This window comes from Nymphaea colorata, chromosome 12 (assembly GCF_008831285.2).
Source record: "Nymphaea colorata isolate Beijing-Zhang1983 chromosome 12, ASM883128v2, whole genome shotgun sequence".
Classification (NCBI taxonomy): Eukaryota; Viridiplantae; Streptophyta; class Magnoliopsida; order Nymphaeales; family Nymphaeaceae; genus Nymphaea; species Nymphaea colorata.
Window position 1 is genome coordinate 18,202,710 of NC_045149.1, and position 22,731 is coordinate 18,225,440.

Sequence of the window (22,731 nt, forward strand, 5' to 3'; positions counted from 1 at the left end):
AAAATTTATGTTTTTATGTTTAGACGTGACCTAAAATTTTGTTTTTATCAAACAGTATACATAAAGCCATCTTGCAACAATACAATCTTTAGCTAATATATATATGTGTATATATAAACGATTTGTCAATGGAAAATTTATTAAGAAACTCCTCGTTTTATCTTATAGTAATGCCTATTGAAATATAAGAGGACTGTAGCACGAAGAATGTCAGGCAGCTTTTCATAAATCGTCGACAAATTGCGCGTGTCAGAGGAAAGGCAATTCTCGTCATAGCAGTCACGATCTCAACCCTGGAAGGAACTTATTTTTTTATTAGAGTACTAGACAAGTATTATCATAATTTGATGAGACCAATGGGATCTAGAATAGACTTAATTTTGGGAATTGACTACTTAGTAGATGATGAAACTAAATTTGAATACTGACTATCAGGTTACCAGAAGATTTTTGGCATAAAATGAATAAAATAAGAGAATGGTAAGATCGATCCTCGCGAGAAGTAACGCATAAAACGCCTCCTCCATGTGAGTATTTCAGTGAAGCTCATAGGTCTGCTTCTTACCGGCCGTTACTCGACCAGCATTCACGCACCCACAATTTTTCTCTGAGAAGGAGGCCTAATTGTCGCCCTTGACGGCCGGAGTTGTCGCCGGTGAAGTTTCTTTGATTACCCAGAAGACGTATTGGATTTTCTTTTTCTGCTTTTACAAGCTCTGCTCTGTCGAATTCGCAGGAGAAATCATTCTCTCCTTGAGTTTTTTACATGTTGGTCTGAATCATGATTGACAACAGAGTTGATGAAGGAATGACTAATGAGGGAAGCTGGTGGTTTAAGTCGGCGGCTTTCGTCTGCTTGTTTTGTCCATGGAGTGAGATGGAGGTGGGAGGTACGTCGAATTTTCTGCATTGTAGTGTCCGTTTCCTTTATTTTCCTTTGTGGGAAGAATTTGGGCATCTGATTGGCGTTTGTTGGGCTCATAAATTGTTTTCTGGCCGTGTTTCTCTTTTCTTAGAATAACATTTGTAGAACTTAACAGTTTACATCAGCTTCTTTTTATCTGGGGTGTGGAGTTCAATTGTTTGATCAACTTACAATCTCTTTTTCTCTTTAGATTTGAAGGAGAAAATGGCCACACAGATTGTTCCTGAAGAAATGCGACGTCGATGCTCGTAAAATTCGGTTATTTCTCCTGGACTTGTGGGTGCCGAAAACGAGATTGCTGACTACATATATAAGAGTTCTGAGTTCTGCGTTTTCTATCGTAGAACACCATCTGATAAACATGTTCGCCATTCCGAAAATGGCGCGATTTGCAATTCTTGTGGCGTTTTGGGCTTCTTTCTGCTGGATTCAAGGCGAAGGATCAGGGAAGGAAGTTAAGCTTCTTTTGAATGTGAAGAGAAAGCTGAACGACCAGTCGAATCATTTGAGTAATTGGAATGCTTCTGATCCGACGCCTTGCAGTTGGACAGGGATAACCTGTACTGAAAGTTCTTATCCTGTTGTTTCTGACCTCAATCTGAGCTCCATGAATTTGTCAGGCTTCCTTTCGCCGAGCATCGGTGGCTTGGTTGGTCTCACTTATCTTGATGTTTCTCATAATTATCTCTCCGGAAGAATTCCGGTAGAGCTTGGGAATTTGAAGAACTTGGAGGTTCTGAATTTGAACAACAACAATTTTGGTGGGGAGATACCACCAGAGCTGGGTAATCTGCTTTCATTGGTCACATTGAACCTGTGCAATAACAGGCTCTCTGGACCTCTTCCCAGTGAGCTAGGCCAGCTTTCATCTCTCAAGGAGTTGATCGTGTTGACTAACAACATCACGGGGCCGTTGCCACCATCTCTTGGTAATCTGAAGAAGCTGACGACATTTCGAGCAGGTCAGAATTCATTTTCTGGCAGCATACCCGCCGAGATAAGCGGTTGCAAGAACTTGACAATATTGGGTCTTGCGCAAAGCTCGTTGCAGGGTCAAATCCCCAAAGAACTGGGCACTTTGAAGAATTTGAAGGAACTGGTACTCTGGGGGAATTCTTTGTCTGGAACTATTCCGAAGGAGATTGGTGATTGTGAAAGTTTAGAGGTTCTTGCTTTGTATCATAACAACCTCAATGGCGAAATCCCATCCGAGTTAGGAAAGCTTGCATCTTTGAAAAGGTTATACCTGTACAGGAATGGATTGAATGGGAGCATACCGCAGGAGATTGGCAAGCTCAGCCAGGCAGTTGAGATTGATTTCTCAGAGAATAAGTTAACTGGAGAAATACCCAAAGAATTTAGCAATATCAAGGGCCTGAGTCTCCTTCAGCTTTTCCAAAACCATCTGACAGGCGCCATTCCCACTGAACTGGGGAGCTTGAAGAATTTGAGCAAGCTTGATCTCTCCATAAACAGTCTCACTGGTCCCATTCCTGCGGAACTGCAGTACTTGTCCAACCTGCTCACTTTGCAGCTCTTTCAGAACGAGCTCAATGGTAGCATTCCTCAGGGGCTTGGGCTTTGGAGTCCATTATGGGTGCTTGATCTGTCGGAGAACAACCTCAGTGGCCCCATTCCTCGCTATCTATGTAATAACTCGAATTTGATTCTGCTCAATCTGTGGTCGAACAGACTTACAGGCAGCATTCCTAACGAGGTGAAGAACTGCAAACCTTTGTTGCAGTTCCGCGTTGGGAATAACCAGCTTACTGGAAGCTTTCCCGCACATCTTTGTGAGCTGGAAAATTTGACCACCATCGAACTGTACCAGAACAAGTTCAGTGGCCCCATTCCGCCTGAGATTGGTAATTGCAAAGCTCTGCAACGGTTGCATCTTTCAGAAAATTATTTTACATCAACTTTGCCTCCACAGATTGGAAATGTAACTCGACTGGCAAGCTTCAATATTTCCTCAAATAAGCTCACTGGGCCCATTCCTCCAGAGTTGATTAATTGCAAGATGCTTCAGCGGCTTGATCTCAGCAACAACTTGTTCACAGGTAACCTTCCAGCTGAAATTGGCACTCTTCTCCAGCTTGAGTTGCTCAGGCTCTCAGAAAACAGGATTTCAGGGGTAATACCTACTGCCTTGGGGAATCTTTCACGTTTGATCGAGCTGCAGATGGGTGGTAATCAATTTTCCGGAAGCATTCCATCGGAATTGGGTGGATTATCAAGCTTGCAGATTGCCATGAACCTTAGTTGGAATAGGCTTTCCGGGCACATACCTCCTGAGCTAGGCAACCTTATGCTGCTAGAATATCTTTTTCTCAACAACAATGACCTCTCAGGAGAGATTCCATATACATTTGCCAATCTTTCTAGCATACTGGGATTTAATGTATCATTCAATAATCTAACTGGACCTATTCCTGCAATGCCGTTGTTCCAGAACATGGACATTGACAGTTTTATTGGAAATACTGGGCTTTGTGGTGGTCCTCTTGGGGGCTGTAACTCTTCATCAGATGCTGCCATTCCACCGCCCTGGGACGGGATTAGATCCCAGTTGGGAAAAATTGTCGCAATAATTGCTGTAGTTGTGGGGGCTATCTCCCTGGTGCTCATTGCAATTGTCATCTATTTCATCAGGCAAACAGTTGATCCGACCAAATCTTTTCGGGATAAGGAGTATTATTCAGATTCAGATGTTTATCTTCCCCCAAAGGACGGTTTCACCTTCCATGATTTGGTTGGCGCCACCAATGGCTTTGACAGCAGTTTCATAATAGGAAGGGGTGCTAGTGGAATAGTATACAAAGCTGTCATGCCCTCTGGACCAGTAATTGCTGTCAAAAGACTTGCATCTTACAGAGAAGGGAACAACATCGACCGCAGCTTCAGCGCTGAAATTTCGACTTTGGGAAAGATTAGGCATAAAAACATAGTGAAGCTCTATGGTTTCTCCTACTACAAGGAGTCCAACCTTCTTCTCTATGAGTACATGTCTAGGGGAAGTTTAGGTGAATTGCTTCATGGGACTTCCTTGGTTTTGGACTGGCCGACTCGGTACAAGATTGCTCTCGGTGCTGCAGAAGGACTCTCATATTTGCATCATGATTGCAAGCCACGAATTATTCATAGAGACATCAAATCTAACAACATCCTTCTTGATGAGAATTTTGAAGCACATGTAGGAGATTTTGGATTAGCAAAAGTGATTGACATGCCATATTCAAAGTCAGTCAGCGCAGTTGCAGGATCTTATGGGTACATCGCTCCAGGTAAGTCATTCTCGACGACCACTGAGCTTGCACAGACTGTAGTTTCTTTGTCCTGTATCTGTCTTCTCCTTGTCCCTGCCCATCACCCTAAAGCTTGCAAAGTTTCCTGTTCTGCTATATATACCTTTTTTTTTTCTTACTGACAAACTAGTAGAAATCAGGATTGCATCATCCACCTTGAAATTGGTTCTTTACCTAAAGCAGAAAATCTGAACACCCCTTTTTCAGGTTTGGCTCATTTATAGCGAGACCATACATACCCACCTCAGTGTGTAGTTCATGCGAGCTGAACTGGGATCGACCTAGACTTTCTTGAAAATTGATCATGTTTTCTCCTCCACTACTACCAGAATAAGAGCTTCTATGTGTGATTGCATTGGAATCACTAAGATAGTTGTGAAATTTGCAGCACTGATCCTTTTGTATCGATCAACAGAATATGCATACACCATGAAGGTTACAGAAAAGTGCGACATCTACAGCTATGGAGTTGTCCTGTTGGAACTGCTGACTGGGAGAACTTCAGTGCAACCAGTTGATCAAGGAGGTGATCTGGTGACGTGGGTAAAGACATCAGTTCGTAATGTTTCTCTGTCTTCTGGAGTTTTTGATGACAGACTAGACCTTGACGACCAAAGTACTATTGATCACATGACAATCGTGCTGAAGATTGCATTAATGTGTATAACTACGTCACCCCTTGATCGGCCATCAATGCGGGAAGTTGTGTTGATGCTGATAGAGTCTAATAGACAGAAGGAGGAGTGTTACGTTTCTTCGGGGGAATCCGAGACACATTCTCAGGATGTTTAGCTCATGAAGGTATTATATGTAGATTCACCTTTAACATCTTGTTTTCCCTTCTTTGTTCTCCAAAAATTCTTGTAGAAAGAGAAGAAGAAGAAGAAGAAGAGCATGGTATTAGCTTCTCTTCCAATGAATTGTACATTAACATGTTCTTTTCGTTATACTAATGGAATCTGTTTTGTTATTCCTAGTCTTGGACTCTTTTGGTAGTGGGCTCTCTCTCTTCTCCTCTGTGTGTGTCTCTTATTAAACAAGTAAAATATTACTTTACTAAACTCAACACAACAACTAACAGCTCGGAGATTGTGGAGGTAAAGACCTTGAATCAAGTCCCAAAATCATTTTTTTGCACCCAGGACTCGGGAGCCTTCTTATAGTAATTGTCCTGGTTCACCAGAGAGTTTATTCTGAGGCCCGTCAACTAGTCTGGTTCATATAGTCTGTGTTTATAATTTTATACATCATTTTTTGTTATGTTTATATACGTATAAAATAAAGTATCGATGTTAGTTTTTAAGTTTAAGAACATATACATTTAGTACTTGTTTCTAAACAGAAAAACGGTGAGTGACCTAATTGACGCGCGGACCAATCTGTTGGTATGGATTGCCAACCATGCCGGCGGTCACTCTTATGGCGGAGAAAAGGGTCTAGAGGCAAGCCAGGAACGCCACCAAAAAGAAGATTTTTCATGAGTTTCCATTAGTTTGAGTATCAAAAATGAATGAAATTAGTATAGATAACAGGGAGAAGTAGTTAGATTATATACCAACATCTGCCTGGCAACGTCCTTTGGGTCAAAATCTTAAAAACAAAGAAAGATGAGCATAAACAACTTTATGTATAAAAAACATTGTCAACTTTCACGATGGGATTACTCCGTCATGGAAACGCTGGTTAGATTGGAGCACCTTGTTGTGCAGAAACGATGTATGCCACTTGAAGGAAGAGAAAATGGGGACGGGGATCACCCGTTTTCTCCATTTCCATGGCATTGCTAATGTTGGAGCTCCATGAGAAGAGGGAACTGGGAATGTCTCCCCCCTTCACTCGTGGCTCCGGCCAAATCAAAAACAGCCATTAACACCGGGTGCATTACATTCCCCAAAACCCCTTGTACCAACAGCAGTAACACCTGCTTGACGCATTTCATCAAACACGTTCACCGCACCACCCAGCACCTTGTACCAAAGCAACTGAAAGGGAGAGAGGGAGAGAGAGAGAGAGGGTCGTCCTATGCACGGCGATTCTTTCGATTTTGTAGGTCGGCTTCTATAGGGTTTTGGATCCGTTTTCTGAAATCTAAGGCTTGGACGATGGCCCTGCTTGCGGGCCGAGGAAGATAAAATCGATTCGGGTCTGGGTTATTGGCGGACTGTGTTTTGATCCAGATCCGGGTTTAGATTATTTGGATTAGATTTGCAAAACAGATGGAATCCGAGACAGTACAGGCCGTTTGGCATCACGAATCCAATGAATTTACCTCAAGAATAAGGTAGATTCATGAGACACTAGAACTACTGTTTCATGAATATGTGTCAAAACTTAGGGTAGATACTTAGGACACTTTGAGAGTGTCCTTGTTGCAAAATGACTCTTAAAGTTCAAATAAAAATCGGCTCCGGTTTAGACAAAAATCTTCGAATTAGATCCGGACCACTTGCATCCCTACTTTAACTGCTGGAACCGAATGAGGTGAATTTGGATAAGATGGTCTTGATCAGATCCGTTGGAATGGTCCAATTTGAAGAAGAACTTGTGTTTCATTGAGAATATTGCTTACTTAGTTACTGTCTGGATGCGCATCTGATAAATATCATTCCGGGACGTTTCAGATAAACAAAATGAGTTTCAAGTATACACTAACAACCATATATACACAATTTGAAAGCTTGATTTATACTTTATACATTTGTAGATAAGGGTGTATCATGAGATATGGTGCTTGTATCATGAGACAGATAATACATAGGAAAGTCCATTTAGAAATGAATTAGATTAAGCAAAAACAGAAGAACCCTTGTGCCATATCCAAGTGATTTGGACTCATAATTGATCCAGGACAAATTTATCAATGAGAAAGAGACGGGCCGGAAATCAGGTCCGGCCATTAACTTCTTGGATCCCTTGAACGCCATTTTTTTTTTCATATTTCCACAAATTTCTTGACAGGACCTCCCTATTTTGTGGCAATTTCTAAACATGGCCCTTGATTTAAAAAAAAACAAAAAAACAAAAAAGGCCACCCATAACGGGTTTGAAAATAACCAAAATAACTCTGCTTGTTAAGTATTTTATAAGGGTAAAATTGGAATCTGGGCAATTTTTCATCCTATTAAATTACCAAAATACCCCTATGGTAAAATGTGAGAACAAGCCTTTCCATGTTATTGGCATAACATGAAAAGTGTATTCTATGAGGATTGAAAATAAGTTTTGGTGTCTTATCGTTTCATTGTCATATGAAATGCATATTGAAACCGTCGCAGGAAAAAAACCGATAAGCAAATGAGAGAATAAATAACTTAAATTACATTATGCTTTGGATCAACAAACAACACATACATGTGCACTAGTTTTGAAATTAAAAGCGTACAAGTTGTCCCTCAATGATGACAATCTAGCAGCACCTGACATTGGTTAATCATTCCAATGCTTGTTTCCTCATCGAACACTCAATGCTGACTCCAAAATTGAAGACAATATTAGCTGGAAACTTTAGCTTATACTTTTATGTATCTGGAGCAATTTAGAAGGAAAAATTAAGATTTGCACTGTTTTGAAGTAGGTGATTTTGGAGCCCTCCTTTATCGTATGCCGGCTCCCGGCCCACCCAGTGTGTTCTGGTTTTAGCATCGACTTAGTCTTCTGAAAGTTAATTTTGATTATGAAATCAAGTTTCCAAGCAGGACTAAATGCTGGCCAAGCAGGTCAGAAGGAACGCCATTACCACTTGATTCCTTGAAGGCTTCTTCCGTTCGATGGTGAGCCATTCATGGTAGCCAACAAAAGGTTCAAAATGTGAAGTCAGTTTTCCGAAATAGGGTCGAAGGTTCGTCTCCAAATGAAAATTTTCTAAATGCACGTGGGACACGACAGCGAGGAAATGCTATTTTTTTCTGTTATGTTTTTAGAGTTGGGGGCATTTCAACGGCACCCAACTCGCCAATCGTATGATTTTTTCCTTTCTTTTTCTAGGTTTTGTCTTCCGATTCTCCTCTGGCAACCAGAATTCCGTGGGAAGATGTATCCGGGCTATTAAAAATCGTCTGTAATCGAGGTATCCCTGTTTGACTAATTTCTTTTTTGTCTTCTGAATTACCGATCTTCTCTTTTCCTTTTCATTTCCTTTGCCTTTCGTTGTTGCTTCGATAAGCAGGTTGCTGTTCCTCTTTTTGTTTCTTCAGTTGGGCATTCCTGTCATAGGAATTTTTTTTATTGAAGCTTGTTAATCTGTTACTGTTGGTCCACCCTGTGGACCTCTCTTGTTTAGTTTGATGAGCACTTTTTCAATGGGGGTAGCAAAATGGAATTGGTTAAATGGTTTAGAAAGTTGATGATCCTCTTTCTGGTTGTTTTTCGATTCAAGAATGAACTATATTTGAGTGTTTTTCTTTTTAAATGAGAATTCGATTTTCTCTTTCAAAATCATCCTTTGTCGAGGATTGAAGTTTCACAACTCTTTAATGGGCATGAAGTTTAAGTCTGTAGGAATCTGGAGATGAATGGCAATGCATGTGCTCCTGATATCTGCAGACCAGGCGTTTATTTGTCCTTTCTTGAAGAGTCTATTTGGGTGATCTTAGTAAATGGCATTGGTCTTGTTAACTGGCATAGTTTATTACCAAAGTGTTTTTGAGGTACCGAAATTCCTTGTGGATCGCGTTGGACCGTCTTATATGGCATCCACATGCTTTATTTTTAAGCCAACATCTACATTTTCCTAATGGTTCTTGTCTGATTGATTTTGGTAAAGTTATTTTCTTTTCTTGGACAGTGTCATCCTTCATTAGATAGTCTTTGTTAATGGCTATCTGCTTCTTGTTTAGTTCTATGAATCTTTGTGGTTTTGCTTGTTTATTATTAGAAAATTTCTAGTTCGGAAATGGTTTTTTTCCTGCAAACTTCAAAATTTAGGAACTCTGTACGAAAAGTTACCTGTTGGTGACGATTTATTTTATTGGTGAAGCTTTCCACCAAATTGTTATGTATGGCTTTGGTGTTTGGAGAGCCTTTGCTCAGCACGAGTTCACTTAATTGCTTTCAAATAAACAGGATTTCAATCAGGTGTAGTCTTCTAGCATGAAAAGGTACCATTTCAAAAGAAGTTGCACCTTTTTAGTTGTTGCTATTTTCGTTTGTGCTATGTTTATTAAATTATGATAATATGGTGGGGTAACTCAACATGCCAATTGTGACATAAAATACTGCAGCTAAACGTAGCTTGTGTATCTCTTGTTGAAATCGGTGGCCTCAAATTATTATACGAGAAGGTTTTGCTGATTCTCTTATGAGTAACTAAAACTGTCATTTGAAAATGTTTTTTTCCATAGGAAATTGGTGTTTGCTAAAAGAATGGCTTGCAGAGCCTGCAGAAGCTTCCTGGCGTTTATTCTAAAGTTTCTGAATTTTGTGCAAACTTTTGTGGGAATAGCAATTATTCTGTATTCTGTTTGGATGCTCAATCATTGGAATCACAATCATAATGTTCCTCCTCCATCTGCGCCTTCACCTGAAAATGATCCGGCTGGGATGTTGGCATTGTATAGTTCAGAGGTTCAAAAGGACGGTGAGTGGGTTGGAAATTCTCAGTACATATTTTCTCGCAAGCTTGGTGAGCATATGTCTTCTGGCCTTGACGACAATGAACTGCAATTCAGTTTTAAGGGGCTTCCAGCTCCCTGGTAACTTCTCCTGCTTGCATATGTTGTTTCCCCATCTATCTGAATCTAGTTCGAGCCTTCTAGGTATTGGTGTATCTTTTATGTCCTGAAGGACTGATTTCAAAAATGAAATTCAGGGGTGAATTATGCATTCATTAATCTCAGAATAGCTATTTGTACTTAGTATGTAGTATGTACAGCTAACTTTATTGCATGAAAGAAACCTTTAGTTGGTTTCACATTTCAATAATCACAATTTCTACGGCAGGTGCCTTTTATTTTCCGTTAATATTCTTATAATGTTATTTGGTGATCAAACCTTTTCAAAAGGTTAAGAAAAAATCACTTACAACGAGATCTCTTATCTCTCTCTCTCTCTCTCCTTGAGTTGATTGTTTCCATTGTGATGTGACATAATGGCCACGTGAATAACTCCTTTTGCTGTTTGTGATAGGTTTATCTACTCAGTTATGAGTATTGGCGTCTTGTTATGCTTGATTACTTGTGTTGGCCACATTGCTGGAGAAACTATCAATGGTTGCTGTTTGTGCTTTGTATCCAGATGATATTTTATTTTCTTCCTTCATTTTATCCTCAAATGATTGGGCTTGAGAATATTTTGGACCTTTGTCGACATGATTCAGTGCAGTAGCATGGTGTTATCCAGCTGATATTACATTGCCTAGATTTAGGTCGTCCTTATAAATTACTAGATTACAATTTTATACAAGATGAAACTGATCTTTTGACATACATTTCAGCCTGACATATTGCAATTTACAGAAATACCACCTCAAAATATTTCAAGCACAGTCACAGATATTGATAGCCATCTGACAGTATTATGATAAAAAATAATAAATAATTGAATTAAAAAATATTAGTAAATGCCATCTTTCGAAATAATCGGAAAATTTACCAAGAAACTCATTTGTGTTTTCTCAAAATATTGATGTTGATTACAATGCCATGATAAGAAATGATAAATTATACGATTGGATTCATGACAATATTTGTGAAATTCCATCCTTTTTAATGTATTAAGAATTTATTTGAAAATAATGTTACTTTACTAAATGTTATGCATCCTAATGTCTTCCCAAGGTTTCCTTCCAACAGTCAATTCTGTCGGTTTGTTATGACGCCACTTACATAGAAGTACCTGATATTGATGATTGAATAAACCCCTTGCTCTTTTACTGTTAAGTTGTTGTGACTCATCGATGAAAGAAACCACTTTTTTTTTCAGTAGTGCTGTATCCTTTTTCTTTTTCTCTAGACGTTGCTTTGTTCATCTTACTATCAAGTTTTGGAGGCTACGCCTATGAAAGCAACTACTGTTTTTCATATATCATGCATGCTTTTACTTTTGATGTGTACCTGTTGTACAAGTACACTGTGCGCCACGGTATATGAACCAACAGATTGAACAGACTCCGGGCATGTGGCTTATGACTTTCGTGGTTCCAATTTGAGATTCATCCTTGACCGCTAGCTTAGTATACATCTCTTATGACAGTTGTTATTCTGCTGGAGGCAGCTTTGGTGGGTTTTATGCTTCTTGACAAGCATTGGGAAGAGGTACTTGTATCCACCATTTCATGCTCATGTCTTTACATCGGTATGGCTTTTTCAATCTCTTTTATATATTGTATCTCTTCATTTCATGCTTTGCAGGATCTTCCATATGACCCTACTGGAGAGTTTCAACAACTCAGATCTTTCATCGAAGATAATATTGACATGTGTAAGGGTGTCGGCCTGTTTGTGGTCGCTATTCAGGTGAATCTCTTCCTTTAGTTCTTGAATTCTCATCGCTCGGATTCTTATTTTCCGGCATTTTCAGTTAACAGTGACACCAAAATTGTTTGGCACTATTAAAGTGATTTAGAACTTAGAAGTTGACCATTTTCATATCTGCCTGGGAAAAAGTAAGGTTTTATCAACAGAGAGGATAATTGTCTCAATTGCCCAAACAGGCTCTCTCGCTGCTGCTGGCGTTGATTCTACGGGCCATGGTTACACGAAGAAGGGGACACTATGAAAGTGATGATGACGATTATCTTGTGAGGGCTGACTATAGGCAGCCATTGCTAGGCACCCAAGTCACTGCTTCAACCTCAATGGACAGTAAAAGCAACCGCTCTGATGCCTGGAGCACAAGGATGAGGGAAAAGGTACTGCTGCCATCTCTCTCTCTCTCTGTCTCTCTCTCTCTCTCTCTCTCTCTCGCTCTTTGTGGAATTAAACTGCCTAGTTAATGTTATGCAGTATGGACTGAACCCAAATGAGTTTGCCTATGGCGGAGGAGATCCAAACGTAGCTCAACCAATGAGAACCGGTATGGAGGATCAGGGAAGGTGTTCCATCCTGTAAAACCAGACTTGGTGGGTCCGACCAACGTGCAGAAATTCTTTATTCTTAGATTCCTGTTCATATATGTGAAAAAAGAACGTAGCCTACTTGATCTAGCAAAAATGGTTCTTCTTGTAACCATAAATTCATGTCTCTTCTTTTAGCAGTAGTCATTTTCATGAGGCAGGAAATGCAGGGGCTTAGTTGGTCCATGGCAGAGTCGCAGTTCCTCCTTGAACCAAAGCATCGTTTTGCCTGGGGCCGCCCCTTCTTCTAACGGTTTCATCACTTTCAAAATGCTTTAAATTTTCATCAGAGTTTAGCAGTATCCTGTACCTGACGGGGAGCAAAGCCTGAACAGATTCCTATAGTCAGGAATCTGCCATTCTGGCGCTGGGCCTGGGACATCCCATTGCTTTGCTTCTGCGTTAACATCACCAACAGCTCAGCTCACGAGCAGGATGAAGCTCGGCCTGTGGCATGCCTGCAGGACGTTGCTTTCTCTTTCCGGTCAATTCCGCATCTCTGCAATTTCAGTTTTGTTTGGACAGATCAGATAATTAACAGTACAATGAAAATGAAGCGGGAAGGGGAAGGTAACTGAAAGCCAAACCGGGAACCAAACATTTTAGATGATAGGGGAACCAAAGCAGCAGGAGGGACAACCCGAAGAGGCCAAAGCCCTTTCCCCTCAACCTTAAGAGAAGTGTACACATCACCGTTTGGAAGAGTCATCAGTCATACCCACAGGAATCAAACAGATAACCACACTTTCACCAACTCACCAGCCTAGGCCGTTAGGCTGCCTCTCTTAAGTCTTAGGGCAGGAATTAAAGCAGCAGCGAAGAGAATGGTTGAAAACGAGAGTGAGCTTTCCTAGTAACTATGGTTCTGAGAGATAGAGAGAGACCTGGATGAAAGAAAATCTCGTGCATTTTTCTCCTCCTCCAATGTTAATGGATAGACATTACACATACAACTGCTCATACCTCTCGAAACAAAATTCAAATCTTAAAAAGTGAATGTTATACAAGATTGCCTTACATACATACATTAACCCCAAAAATAAAGGAAAAAGAAAGAAGACAAGAATAGCTCTTCCCAATAACAAAGGATGAAACGTGTTCCTCACTTAATGCCCTTTTCTCTCGTCCTGCGGACGGCAGAGAAGAATTTCTACACATGCAAACGTATCAGCGGCAGCATATGAGGATGGTGTCAGAAACAGTATCCTCTATCAAGTCGTTAAGGACATCGTTCTCGATCTCTTTCCCGATTGCGTCGACCTCCACCAATTCCATATCCAACCAATCCCACTCTCTGCCTTCCACCTCTCTCTTCAACATCTCATCGACGCATTCCCTGCCTTCCGCTACTGTGGCCGTGGTAGCCACCACCTCAGCGAATTTGTTCCTCAGCCGCCTCCATACCTCTTCTGCTAGCCGGCTTCCTCCAAGTACCACACTCTTCCTAGTCCTACTTCTGACGATCGACCATGGATTCACGTCCAAAGATAATCCTGCCATATCCAAGAGGATGGCATTCGTGCAATCAAAGAGAAGCCTTCTTTCCAACACAGCTCGCCGCAGCTTTGCACCACTCATTGGATCCTTTGCGACACAGCTGCTAAAACTCGTGTCCTGATCATTGAGCTTCTCCAGCAAAGAAGGGTCTAAGGGGCATTTTGATGAATGCCATAAATCAAAAACATTTCCGTTATCGGGTCTATCTCTGTCCAAGCCAGAAGATGAGAGTACTTTCTGCACGAACGAGAACTGATCTTGCTCATTCACTGTCGCGGTCCCAACAGCAGCTGCATTTATTGATGCACTGCCGGTTCTCTGATCATCCAAATTGGGGTCCTCCCATGACAACGTAGTGGCGATTGATTCAAGAGAGGACACCCGACTTGCACCCACTTTAAGGGAATGAGATGCATTTCCTTCTGTCGCGAAAGGGAACAGATTAGAAGCAGCATTATAGGATTATAATACTAATTTAAAAGTGGGACAACTCGATGCCGAACTCACCTTGCGAAATGGTGCCTCTATCCATGCCAGGAGGGCTAGGAGCTTCATCTTCAAACGGAAGTTCCAACACTGAAACAGGACTAGGTTGCTCTTGGTTGTCACTCAAGACTTCTCTAGGTTCTGCTCGACTCAGGATTGCCTGCACAGGGACGTACAAACTCAGTACTAAACAACAACTAGGTTCAGTAACAAAAGATAAAATTGGTGCCTGCCGTGCAACTGTCGTAACTCATTCTAGAAATAGTTTTTCAGGTTTCGTTTGTACGTTCATTGTCTTCCCATCTATGGATGAGCGCTTCTCTATGCATGTGTTTGTGTGCAAGCTAAGAGAGACCTTTAAGATCAGGTACCTCGACAGAACAGCCTCCTGAAGTTGAAGCAGAAGCTTTGCATAATTCATGCGATTCAGACGCATCTCTTGATGTCTCCTCTTTGGCAGATGGATCACATTTCTCCTTGCTTGCTTTCTTGTTCTTGGAGAAGAACAAACTTGAGACCTTCCCTTTCAGTGACTTCGCACTCTTTGGTTTATCTGTTATTCTGAAGGGCTTTGATGGTGGTTCAGGCTTAGCCGCCTCATCTTCCAGTCGCACACTGTCAAACGCTTTTGAAGAAACTGGAACTGATCTTGATCTCAATAGATTTCTTGGGGAGCCCTCCCCAGTACCATCACCCATACTTTTGCTACCAGAAACACAACCTGATTCGTGGTCATCATTTACAGCATGGGGCCTATTGTTTGAAATACTGCAGGCTTCCTCAATGATCTCCCCAACTGAATCTGTTGTCTTCTTTGCTTCAGGTATAGCAAGCATTTCACCTAATGTACTGGAGCTTCTTCTTAGATGTCGTTCTTGGTTGCCATTTGCCATCAACGCCCACCGCTCCGAAAGTCGCTTCTTGGCTTCCTTGGTTACTGAAGATTCTGAGGAGTAAGACACCCTACTAATAGAGGATGATGAATAAGGGCTACACCTATTGATGAAGTCCCATGAATACCGTGAAGTTGGGGTCATGATCTCCGAATCACTAAGATTGCCAGCTTCTGCATATTCATTCTCTGACCTACTGTGCGAGCTCTCATCCCCAACATACCCATTTGATAATGTAGATGAGAGAAATGTCTCATCTCTGCTACTGAATGCACGCATAGACTTGCTGCTTATGCTTTCACGTATCTGCCTTGTTATCTGTCTCACCTGCAAATCCTGATTTTCATCAGTAGAAGCATTCAAAAATTTCTCTGGACTGCTTGCATATAGAGTTCTGCTGTAGGGCCTAGGCGATAGTGGTGGAGAAGAGACCACCATTCTTATATCTTGGGCCTTTTTGGGACTAGGTTTTAGGACCACTATTCTCGTGGGATGATGAGAACCATCAGGTATTCCTGTTGCTCTAACATGGAAGGCAGTCTGATAATTAGAAGCAGCAGACCAAGGTGGCCTGTTCTCGTCCGGCTCCTTCAGCTCCTTTGCATCAACCAGGTTGTGTCTCTTTGGGGAGTGATTCACCAGATCCTGTATCCTGCTAAGTCTCTCGCTTCTTAATTCTGAGGTAATCCATCTTCCTCCACCGTGAGGTTGTTTTGGTGAGCCACGTTCCATCACTGCCTTTGAGGGTTTCAGCACTGTGATGCGCTTTGTCTGAGATGGCGGTGGAATTGATTGCAAGTTGGTAAGATGTTGAGAGAACAAGGAATTGGGCTCTTGAAGAAATTTCAGGAACAATTCCCTGTTTGAACTTAACACCTCCAATGCATCTTGAAATTCTTTGGACTGACGAAGTTTTTCATCAGTAGCAAGTCGTTTTGCTTCCAAAAATTTTTGACGTACCAGATCCATTTTTTTCTCATCCAGATGGTTATTGTGTCTCACTTTCTGCAATGACTGGGTATTGACTTTTTCCATCTTACATGACTGCCAAACTTCATAAACATCTTTACATTCTTCTTGTTCATGAGCAGAGGTGTGGTTCTGTGTTTTATGCAGCAAGTAGTTCTCCTTTAGTTTAATCTCTCCGTGCTGATGACCAATCACAGTTCCAGGATGAGTGGTACCCAGATGGATTGGCAAATAGTAGCGACGTTCATGGTTCCTCAACATAGTGCTCCGTGAATGGCTCTCACATTTGTTGCTTTGCCTGGTGGAAGAAAATGGTTCATGGGCAGGAATAGCATCCAGACCCATTAGCCGTGCAACAACACCAGGCGGTCTTCCCTTTGGATCAATTTCCTTTGACATTTCTTGAGCTAAAAGCATCTTCATAGGTGTTCCGTTTGAAGTGTTGTCCGGGCCTGTTCTTGCTTCATATGTTACCTGTCAACCACACATTCAAAATAAACTGAATATATGCCTAGAAGATGGCAAGCGACTAAGATACCCATAATCGGGGATCCTAGCACCTAATTTGTACAGTTACTATTTGTACGGATATGAATTCCCCATGCCGAGAAGCAGCAGAATTTTTAAAAACAAAATCGTGCTCAACCCACATATTTATAGTATAAGTCAAAAAAAAATCTCAAACCATTCATTTTCAATTGCTTATGAAATAAGAACAATATATAAAAAACTTGAGTAATTTTTATTTCTAACTTTTCAAACATGTGGATCCCTTTTATATGGTTATTTTTGCAAGAAATGTACCTAAGATTGAAATAAGCTACTGGAGTGAGAGAGTGACGCCAAGAACTTTTTCCATACACGTTCTTGCAATTGGAGACTTTGAAATAAAAATATTTTTACTTTCATATGCATGGACTAAATAAATAATTGAGCATTAAAAACTTTGAAGTTTTATACAACATAAAGGCGGTAGACACTTACGGGCCTCTCTTCTGCATATTCCTCGTCAGGGTAGACTGCCTTCTTTGGCATCTGCGCTTGGCTTCTCGGAAGATCCGAACCTGCCATTAGAAATCATAAGGTGAAACTCTTATCATCCTAAGTATTTTGGAAAAGAATCGGCAGGTGAATTGACTACAGAGTGGATCGACTAATTCCAGCACTTCTATCAAGTAATGCCAATTTAATTATTAAGATGACACTCTGGAAACAATGAAAGTGTTGATGTGGAACAGGGAGGTGGTCGAAAGGTAGGAACATCCTTGCCTACACACAGACACATTCCTTTAGAAACTAGGATATGAACATCAGATGTAGCATGTGTAACTGTTGATCCCTGAGTTCAGATCTATCCAAACCATTCCACAAAAAGGAAGTTGAGAGAAGAAAAAAGTTTGATGGAAAACATGTAGCTTAACTCACCATCGCGATGAGGTTTCTCGGTTAGCAGTTTGTTTCCTGAAACCCCAAAATTCAAATCAAACAAGTTGACCATGATTCCCATACATCCTGGATATGATTTTTGGGAACTATTCGTTTTCTTCCGCTGAAACTGCGCCATCTAGGAACTGACGAGCAAGACAATCATCAATTGAAGTTATTAAACTTGAGAAAATCACAGTAATACACGGAAGAGAGAGAGGGAAGAGACAGAGAGAGAGAAGGAGAGAGAGATGGAGAGTTTCACTCACCCTCTTATAAAATCTCTAAGGACGATAGCATAGCATCCACGAACCAATATAAACCTTCACCTGTAGATACCAATAGGAAAAGAGAAAAGCTTAACATGCCAGTAAAGTGGCAAAACCTGGCATCTAAAGAAATCCGACAAAAAGAATTCATCACTGCGAACAACTTGAGGAAAAGCGTTTATGAGACAGAGCAGTGGACAAGGACATGACGTGAGGGAGAATATTTGTAGCAAATAGATGACAGATTCACTTATGATGTGGCAAGTCCCCAAAATTCCAAGATTGAAATGTTTAGATGGTACAAGCGAAGTCTATAAAAACATAACTTTTTGATAAAGAGAAACAGAAATTCAGGATCTCCACGCTAAGGCTAAAAAGGAAAGAATCCAGAAAGGAAAATAGCTGTTCCAATTTATACAGGTGGATAACTACAAGACGAGAAAAGAGAAACTAAGTCAGGGGAGCCTCATTTTCAGAAGGAAGAAACAAAAGAACCTGAAAAAGAAAAAAATAATATTTCTTTAAAGGAGAATACCCATTTTAAAGCGTGAAAGTTATGATACCAGATGATAGATAGAAACAACGGCAGAAATAGTAGTTCTTACAAGTTACAAGAAAAGCAGGAAGAAGAATCAACAAACAGGCAAATGTAACAGGCTGGAACTTTTGCAGTAGAAAATCACGAGAAAGCAAGCAACTGATTCCCAGCTAAATATTTATCTATTCAAACAATAAAGAGCTAGAACGGAGAAGAAAAAGGATTCGTGCCACCGTAGACAGGAACAACTAAAAAGCTGAGCTACCCTGACCACCAAAAGATACAGATACCTAATCATAAATGAAGGATAATGTTGCCTTCTTTAGAAAAGTGCAATGTACTTTATTCAAGAAATACCGACTGATGTCATAATCACAACTAGAATAGAAAGTAGAACCACAATCCAGCCGCCACAGAAGATTAATGCAGGATGACAAATGGAATAGAGTAGCCCTGCGTGCTTCATCAATAACGCAATTAGGTTAGCTAGCTACGTAAAAGAGCGGAATAAACGCAACCTAGGGAGACGGTATGGGTTAAAGTGAACTTGCTAGCACAGATCGCCTCAGTGCTGAAGGCCAGTTTCAAAGACGCAGACCCTGCTTCGTAAGTGAAATCCATAATGCAAAAATAGTTTGCTTTTGTGAAGACACATGAACAGAAACACGAGATGAAGAGACCACTGTGACTCTGAGAGCCAGTCAACACAATAGCGAAGCAGATACAAGAAAATCTCTATCGAATATAGCTACGCGGATATTGGCAAAACAAAGAGAAACTCGTAAACGCAAATACGTACACAACCAAGTTTTGAAGCAAAAAGGCAGATCCCTTTAGATCTCAAAATGCAAATGAGAAATAACCGAAACCAGGTTCAGATATCGAAAGTTGTAATCAAAAACTTCATAAATAGGGACAAATCAATGCCAAATAAGTAGGGAAAAATTTTACCATAGAAAATGTACCCTTTTGAGAAAAAGAAAAACAAAGTGCGTCTTTCCTGCTTATTTTACATAAGAAAGTTTACTATAAGAATAACTAACTTTTCCGGAAAAGAGAAACAGCTCTCTCTCTCTCTCTCTCTCAGAGGAAGAAATGAACTTTTAGGAAATCAAGCATCAAGATAAAAACAATTCACAAAATGGAGGATCAACTTTGCCCCTAATTTCAGTATAAAGAAACAAAGTAACAACGTCGAGCCCCAACCTGTCTCTCTTTTTACAGAAAGCAAGAATATTTGCCAAATCTAGGGAATTGAAGACATGAAAAGAATGAAAGGAAGAACAAATACCCAAAAAAAATTGTGTATGAGGGATTGATTAAGCGTATGTATCCCGCCTTTTTCGGCAAAAACAAGCACAAATTTGTCACGCTATATATCATTTAAGAACTTAAGAGATGCTTTTTTTTAATATACAGAGAAAGAGAGGAAAGAAGAGGGAAGGACAAGAATAAAGAAATGCGGGGCAAATCTGATCGATTTCTCTCAATAGTTATCGCGAAATAACGATTTATTTAGACAATATACGACTCTTGTGTTTCTAACGATTAACTCCCATGAACAATAGGAAGAAGTCGGCCACATATAGCCAAAAAGGATAAAAATTCAATTCACCCTTTCCTAGGCGAAAATCACAGGAATGCTGCGGTTTCTTCTCCAATTTCACGAAAAAGCCGGAAGAATTCGTTTCCAACCCAATTTACCGGGCACGCTACCCCGAAAAGGAAAATGACACTACATATTTCAAAAACAAAGAGAATAAAGTGATAAAAATGCCAGAAAGAACGCATCCGTCCCTTGACAGACTACAGAAGCATACTCGCAAAACTCTTGAAAACTTCGCTCCACTTACAGAAAACAAGCAAGCAAAATCACGCGATCCCGATTAAGAAAAGAAAGCACGAAAGAAGCGAAACGAAGCACGACGAAGGAAAGATAGTGCCCGCTCCTTTTCCCGGATCACAGCAAAAAAGCCTGTCATGCTCTTTACTCTCTCAGATCTGCACCCCCGAAGCATAGCGAGACGAGGGGCCGGAAGACTAGGAACTCTAGGGAGAGGCGTAAAAGCGTCATTCGTCAGCAGAAGGCGTCAACGGAAGCAACCAACCGCGAGAACGAGAAGGCCGTGACAAAGAAGGAGAAGGAGGAGGAGAAAGAGGAGGCCCGCTGATTCACTCACCTCCTAGTGGCCTGGCGGTCTAGTCACCGGAAACTGCCATGGTCGCGCGGCGCTGCCGGTTCCGGCGGGGAAACGGAGGAAGGGCCATTAGTCCGATGCGCGGGAACGGGTGAGACACCTCTGAGTCTCCGCCTAACCGCGCCCGGTGTCTGTGTGCTCTGCGACGCTCTGTCGCAATTTTAGAGAGAGAACGAGAGTTTCTGAGGAGTTGAATCCAACGGCCACCGACGTCGGAGCGGAATCGTAGCCCTTCTCTTGGATTTCATTTATACGGAGAATAAGGTACGACTGGAGTGGGTAAAAATGTAATTTCCCAATAGGAACCCACACAATCCCTCCGTCCCTTTTTCTCTTTTGATATTTCTCATCATTTTCGGGAAGGACCGTAAGTTCGCGGGATTTTTCGAAAAGCCGATCATCTTTTCCAAAATTCTTTTTGCCTTCCTTTTTACATTTTATGTTTCAAAAGATGCAGCATCTCGCAGGCTTCTCCAGGCTACGATTCTTGAAATTTTAAATGCTAAACGTAAAAAGTAAGCTGTCTTTTGATAAAAAGTCAATCAAATTTTGAGTTCAAAAAATACTCTTTTTTCTTTACTGAAAACCAAAGTTACTACGAATATACTTTTTTTAAAAAAAAAAAAAAAGCACGTACCCTTTTGTTCAAGTGGTTTTCTTCAACCTCTTCGAGTTATCTCTCCCCTTAAAATGTGATTATCTTTGTATTATTTAATCAATCTCTAAGTTCTGTTCTGCAGATGCAGAACACCAATCGGAATAATAATAAAAGCAGTTTTTTTGCAAAACAAAACATAAAAGTTTCTTGCTACTTTTATCAAAAAACTATAAAACCTAAGTCATTGATTCAAATTGTTGGTACATTTTGTCATTTTCAAACAAAAGTGTGTAAGACTAAATGAACAAAATGCTATTATGCATTGAAGTATGGATTCTTCTTTTTATGATTATGTTGTTTGTTGTATTTGATCTTGAAAAAAAAGTGTTAGCTTATGGTTGGATGACATCTTCAAAAAAAAAAAAAAAAACATTTTTGTGAAAGTTGGGTTTCAGAAAAACCCAGTTTTTTAACCAATTTTTGAAGCTTATGATATAGTGACAAGACAAAAAGATGACATTTTCTAAAAAAAAAAAAAAAAAAACTATGAAGGACATGAATGTTGTTTTATAGAAATCGAATAGGAAACTGCATTTCCACAAACTCAAACTCAGTTTGGATTGCCATCCAAAGGAAAATTGGCTTGTTTTGAAGAAACAAGACGAGCCAGTGATGGTAAACCTTTTCCCAGGAAAGCATTTCCTATCCGAGTAGGGAAAATGATGAAAGTGCTGCGGAGGCATGTACTAGAAGTTCCCGAACTTCAAAAATATATTTCTTTTTTCATTCGACTCACGTGAAATGTGAAAGGAATTCGTGTCCGGATCACGATTCTGGCGCCGATATCTCGTTCGGACGTAAACGCTGGCCGTAAATGGCAGTCAATTTCACACATGCATTCTTACTCTCTCTCTCTCTCTCTCTCTCAATAATTCGGCCTCTGTTTTTACGCTTTAAATATCGTATATATATATATATATATATTTTCTTCATCCGGGTGTTGATAAAAAAAATTCCATCAAACTCCATTGGAGCAGTGTATTTCATCACGCCTACTCAAGTAGTTGTAATTGGTTTGTACAGTTACAAATAATGTCTCGGCATTTTAAATAATAGGATTTTTTTAATATAATATGATAATCTTGAAAAAAATAAAAAAATATGGTAAATTTTACAATTTTAAAAAATAAAAAATAAAATAAGTGACAAATTAATAACACAAACATTAAAAGATTTGCAACAAATAAAAACTATAAAATAAAAAAAAAACTGTTTAGCATTAAAAAAATAAAAAGTGAAAAAAACATAAAAAAAAACGCGTTAAAACATCCATTTAATTTATCACTTTTTTCTTTTTCTTTTTTTTTTTAAAAAAGCATGTTATATGACTATATAGATAAGATATTTGGATTTCTCCATTAGGGTTTTGACCAAAGAAATCCTACTGCATATTATCCCATGCATTACATGGGACGCTGTATTTAATCACATATACGGATGGCATGGTTGGAGGATTTCATTCACCTCGTCTCATCACGTTTTTTTTTATTTAAAACAATATTTATATTAGAACTTTTA

At 40.1% G+C, this 22,731-nt stretch overlaps 3 protein-coding genes across 6 annotated transcripts; 2 read left to right on the forward strand and 1 right to left on the reverse strand.

Annotated features, from left to right (window-relative positions):
• Positions 1–415: 415 nt before the first annotated feature.
• On the forward strand, positions 416–5,206 carry LOC116265862 (probable leucine-rich repeat receptor-like protein kinase At5g63930). Of its 2 annotated transcripts, none has more exons than XM_050080971.1 (4): positions 416–683; positions 796–890; positions 1,116–4,209; positions 4,646–5,206. In XM_050080971.1, exons 3-4 carry the CDS (start codon positions 1,287–1,289, stop codon positions 5,020–5,022), a joined length of 3,300 nt encoding a protein of 1,099 aa, XP_049936928.1. In that variant the 5' UTR covers positions 416–683; positions 796–890; positions 1,116–1,286; the 3' UTR covers positions 5,023–5,206. The 2 variants fall into 2 exon arrangements, with proteins under 2 accessions (XP_049936928.1, XP_031502676.1); XM_031646816.2 differs by having other exon boundaries at positions 416–655.
• A 2,733-nt stretch (positions 5,207–7,939) lies between these two features.
• LOC116266341 (tetraspanin-20) lies at positions 7,940–12,464 on the forward strand. 2 transcript variants are annotated; one of them, XM_031647507.2, is made up of 8 exons: positions 7,940–8,068; positions 8,215–8,296; positions 9,570–9,920; positions 10,354–10,453; positions 11,400–11,480; positions 11,577–11,681; positions 11,879–12,076; positions 12,171–12,464. In XM_031647507.2, the coding sequence occupies exons 3-8, from the start codon at positions 9,592–9,594 to the stop codon at positions 12,273–12,275; spliced, it is 918 nt and encodes a 305-aa protein (XP_031503367.1). In that variant the 5' UTR covers positions 7,940–8,068; positions 8,215–8,296; positions 9,570–9,591; the 3' UTR covers positions 12,276–12,464. The 2 variants fall into 2 exon arrangements, with proteins under 2 accessions (XP_031503367.1, XP_031503369.1); XM_031647509.2 differs by lacking the exons at positions 7,940–8,068; positions 10,354–10,453 and having other exon boundaries at positions 8,095–8,296; positions 9,570–9,805; positions 11,419–11,480.
• Positions 12,465–13,240: 776 nt separating this feature from the next.
• LOC116265675 (uncharacterized) lies at positions 13,241–20,772 on the reverse strand. Of its 2 annotated transcripts, none has more exons than XM_031646465.2 (7): positions 20,538–20,772; positions 17,820–17,879; positions 17,551–17,696; positions 17,110–17,189; positions 14,635–16,599; positions 14,285–14,423; positions 13,241–14,196 (listed from the first exon to the last, which is right to left on the reverse strand). In XM_031646465.2, exons 3-7 carry the CDS (start codon positions 17,687–17,689, stop codon positions 13,448–13,450), a joined length of 3,072 nt encoding a protein of 1,023 aa, XP_031502325.1. In that variant the 5' UTR covers positions 17,690–17,696; positions 17,820–17,879; positions 20,538–20,772; the 3' UTR covers positions 13,241–13,447. The 2 variants fall into 2 exon arrangements, with proteins under 2 accessions (XP_031502325.1, XP_031502324.1); XM_031646464.2 differs by having other exon boundaries at positions 13,241–14,199.
• Positions 20,773–22,731: the final 1,959 nt, after the last annotated feature.

Coding starts and splice junctions, on each gene's coding strand:
- LOC116265862 (XM_050080971.1), top strand. CDS start 1,287: ATGTTCGCCATTCCGAAAATGGCGCGATTTGCAATTCTTGTGGCGTTT. Junction 4,210..4,645: donor TTATGGGTACATCGCTCCAG/GTAAGTCATTCT, acceptor ATCGATCAACAG/AATATGCATACACCATGAAG.
- LOC116266341 (XM_031647507.2), top strand. CDS start 9,592: ATGGCTTGCAGAGCCTGCAGAAGCTTCCTGGCGTTTATTCTAAAGTTT. Junction 10,454..11,399: donor ATGGTTGCTGTTTGTGCTTT/GTATCCAGATGA, acceptor CCGCTAGCTTAG/TATACATCTCTTATGACAGT. Junction 12,077..12,170: donor GCACAAGGATGAGGGAAAAG/GTACTGCTGCCA, acceptor AATGTTATGCAG/TATGGACTGAACCCAAATGA.
- LOC116265675 (XM_031646464.2), bottom strand. CDS start 17,689: ATGGCGCAGTTTCAGCGGAAGAAAACGAATAGTTCCCAAAAATCATAT. Junction 17,190..17,550: donor CGAGAAACCTCATCGCGATG/GTGAGTTAAGCT, acceptor TTCTAATGGCAG/GTTCGGATCTTCCGAGAAGC. Junction 14,424..14,634: donor CAGGAGGCTGTTCTGTCGAG/GTACCTGATCTT, acceptor GTCCCTGTGCAG/GCAATCCTGAGTCGAGCAGA.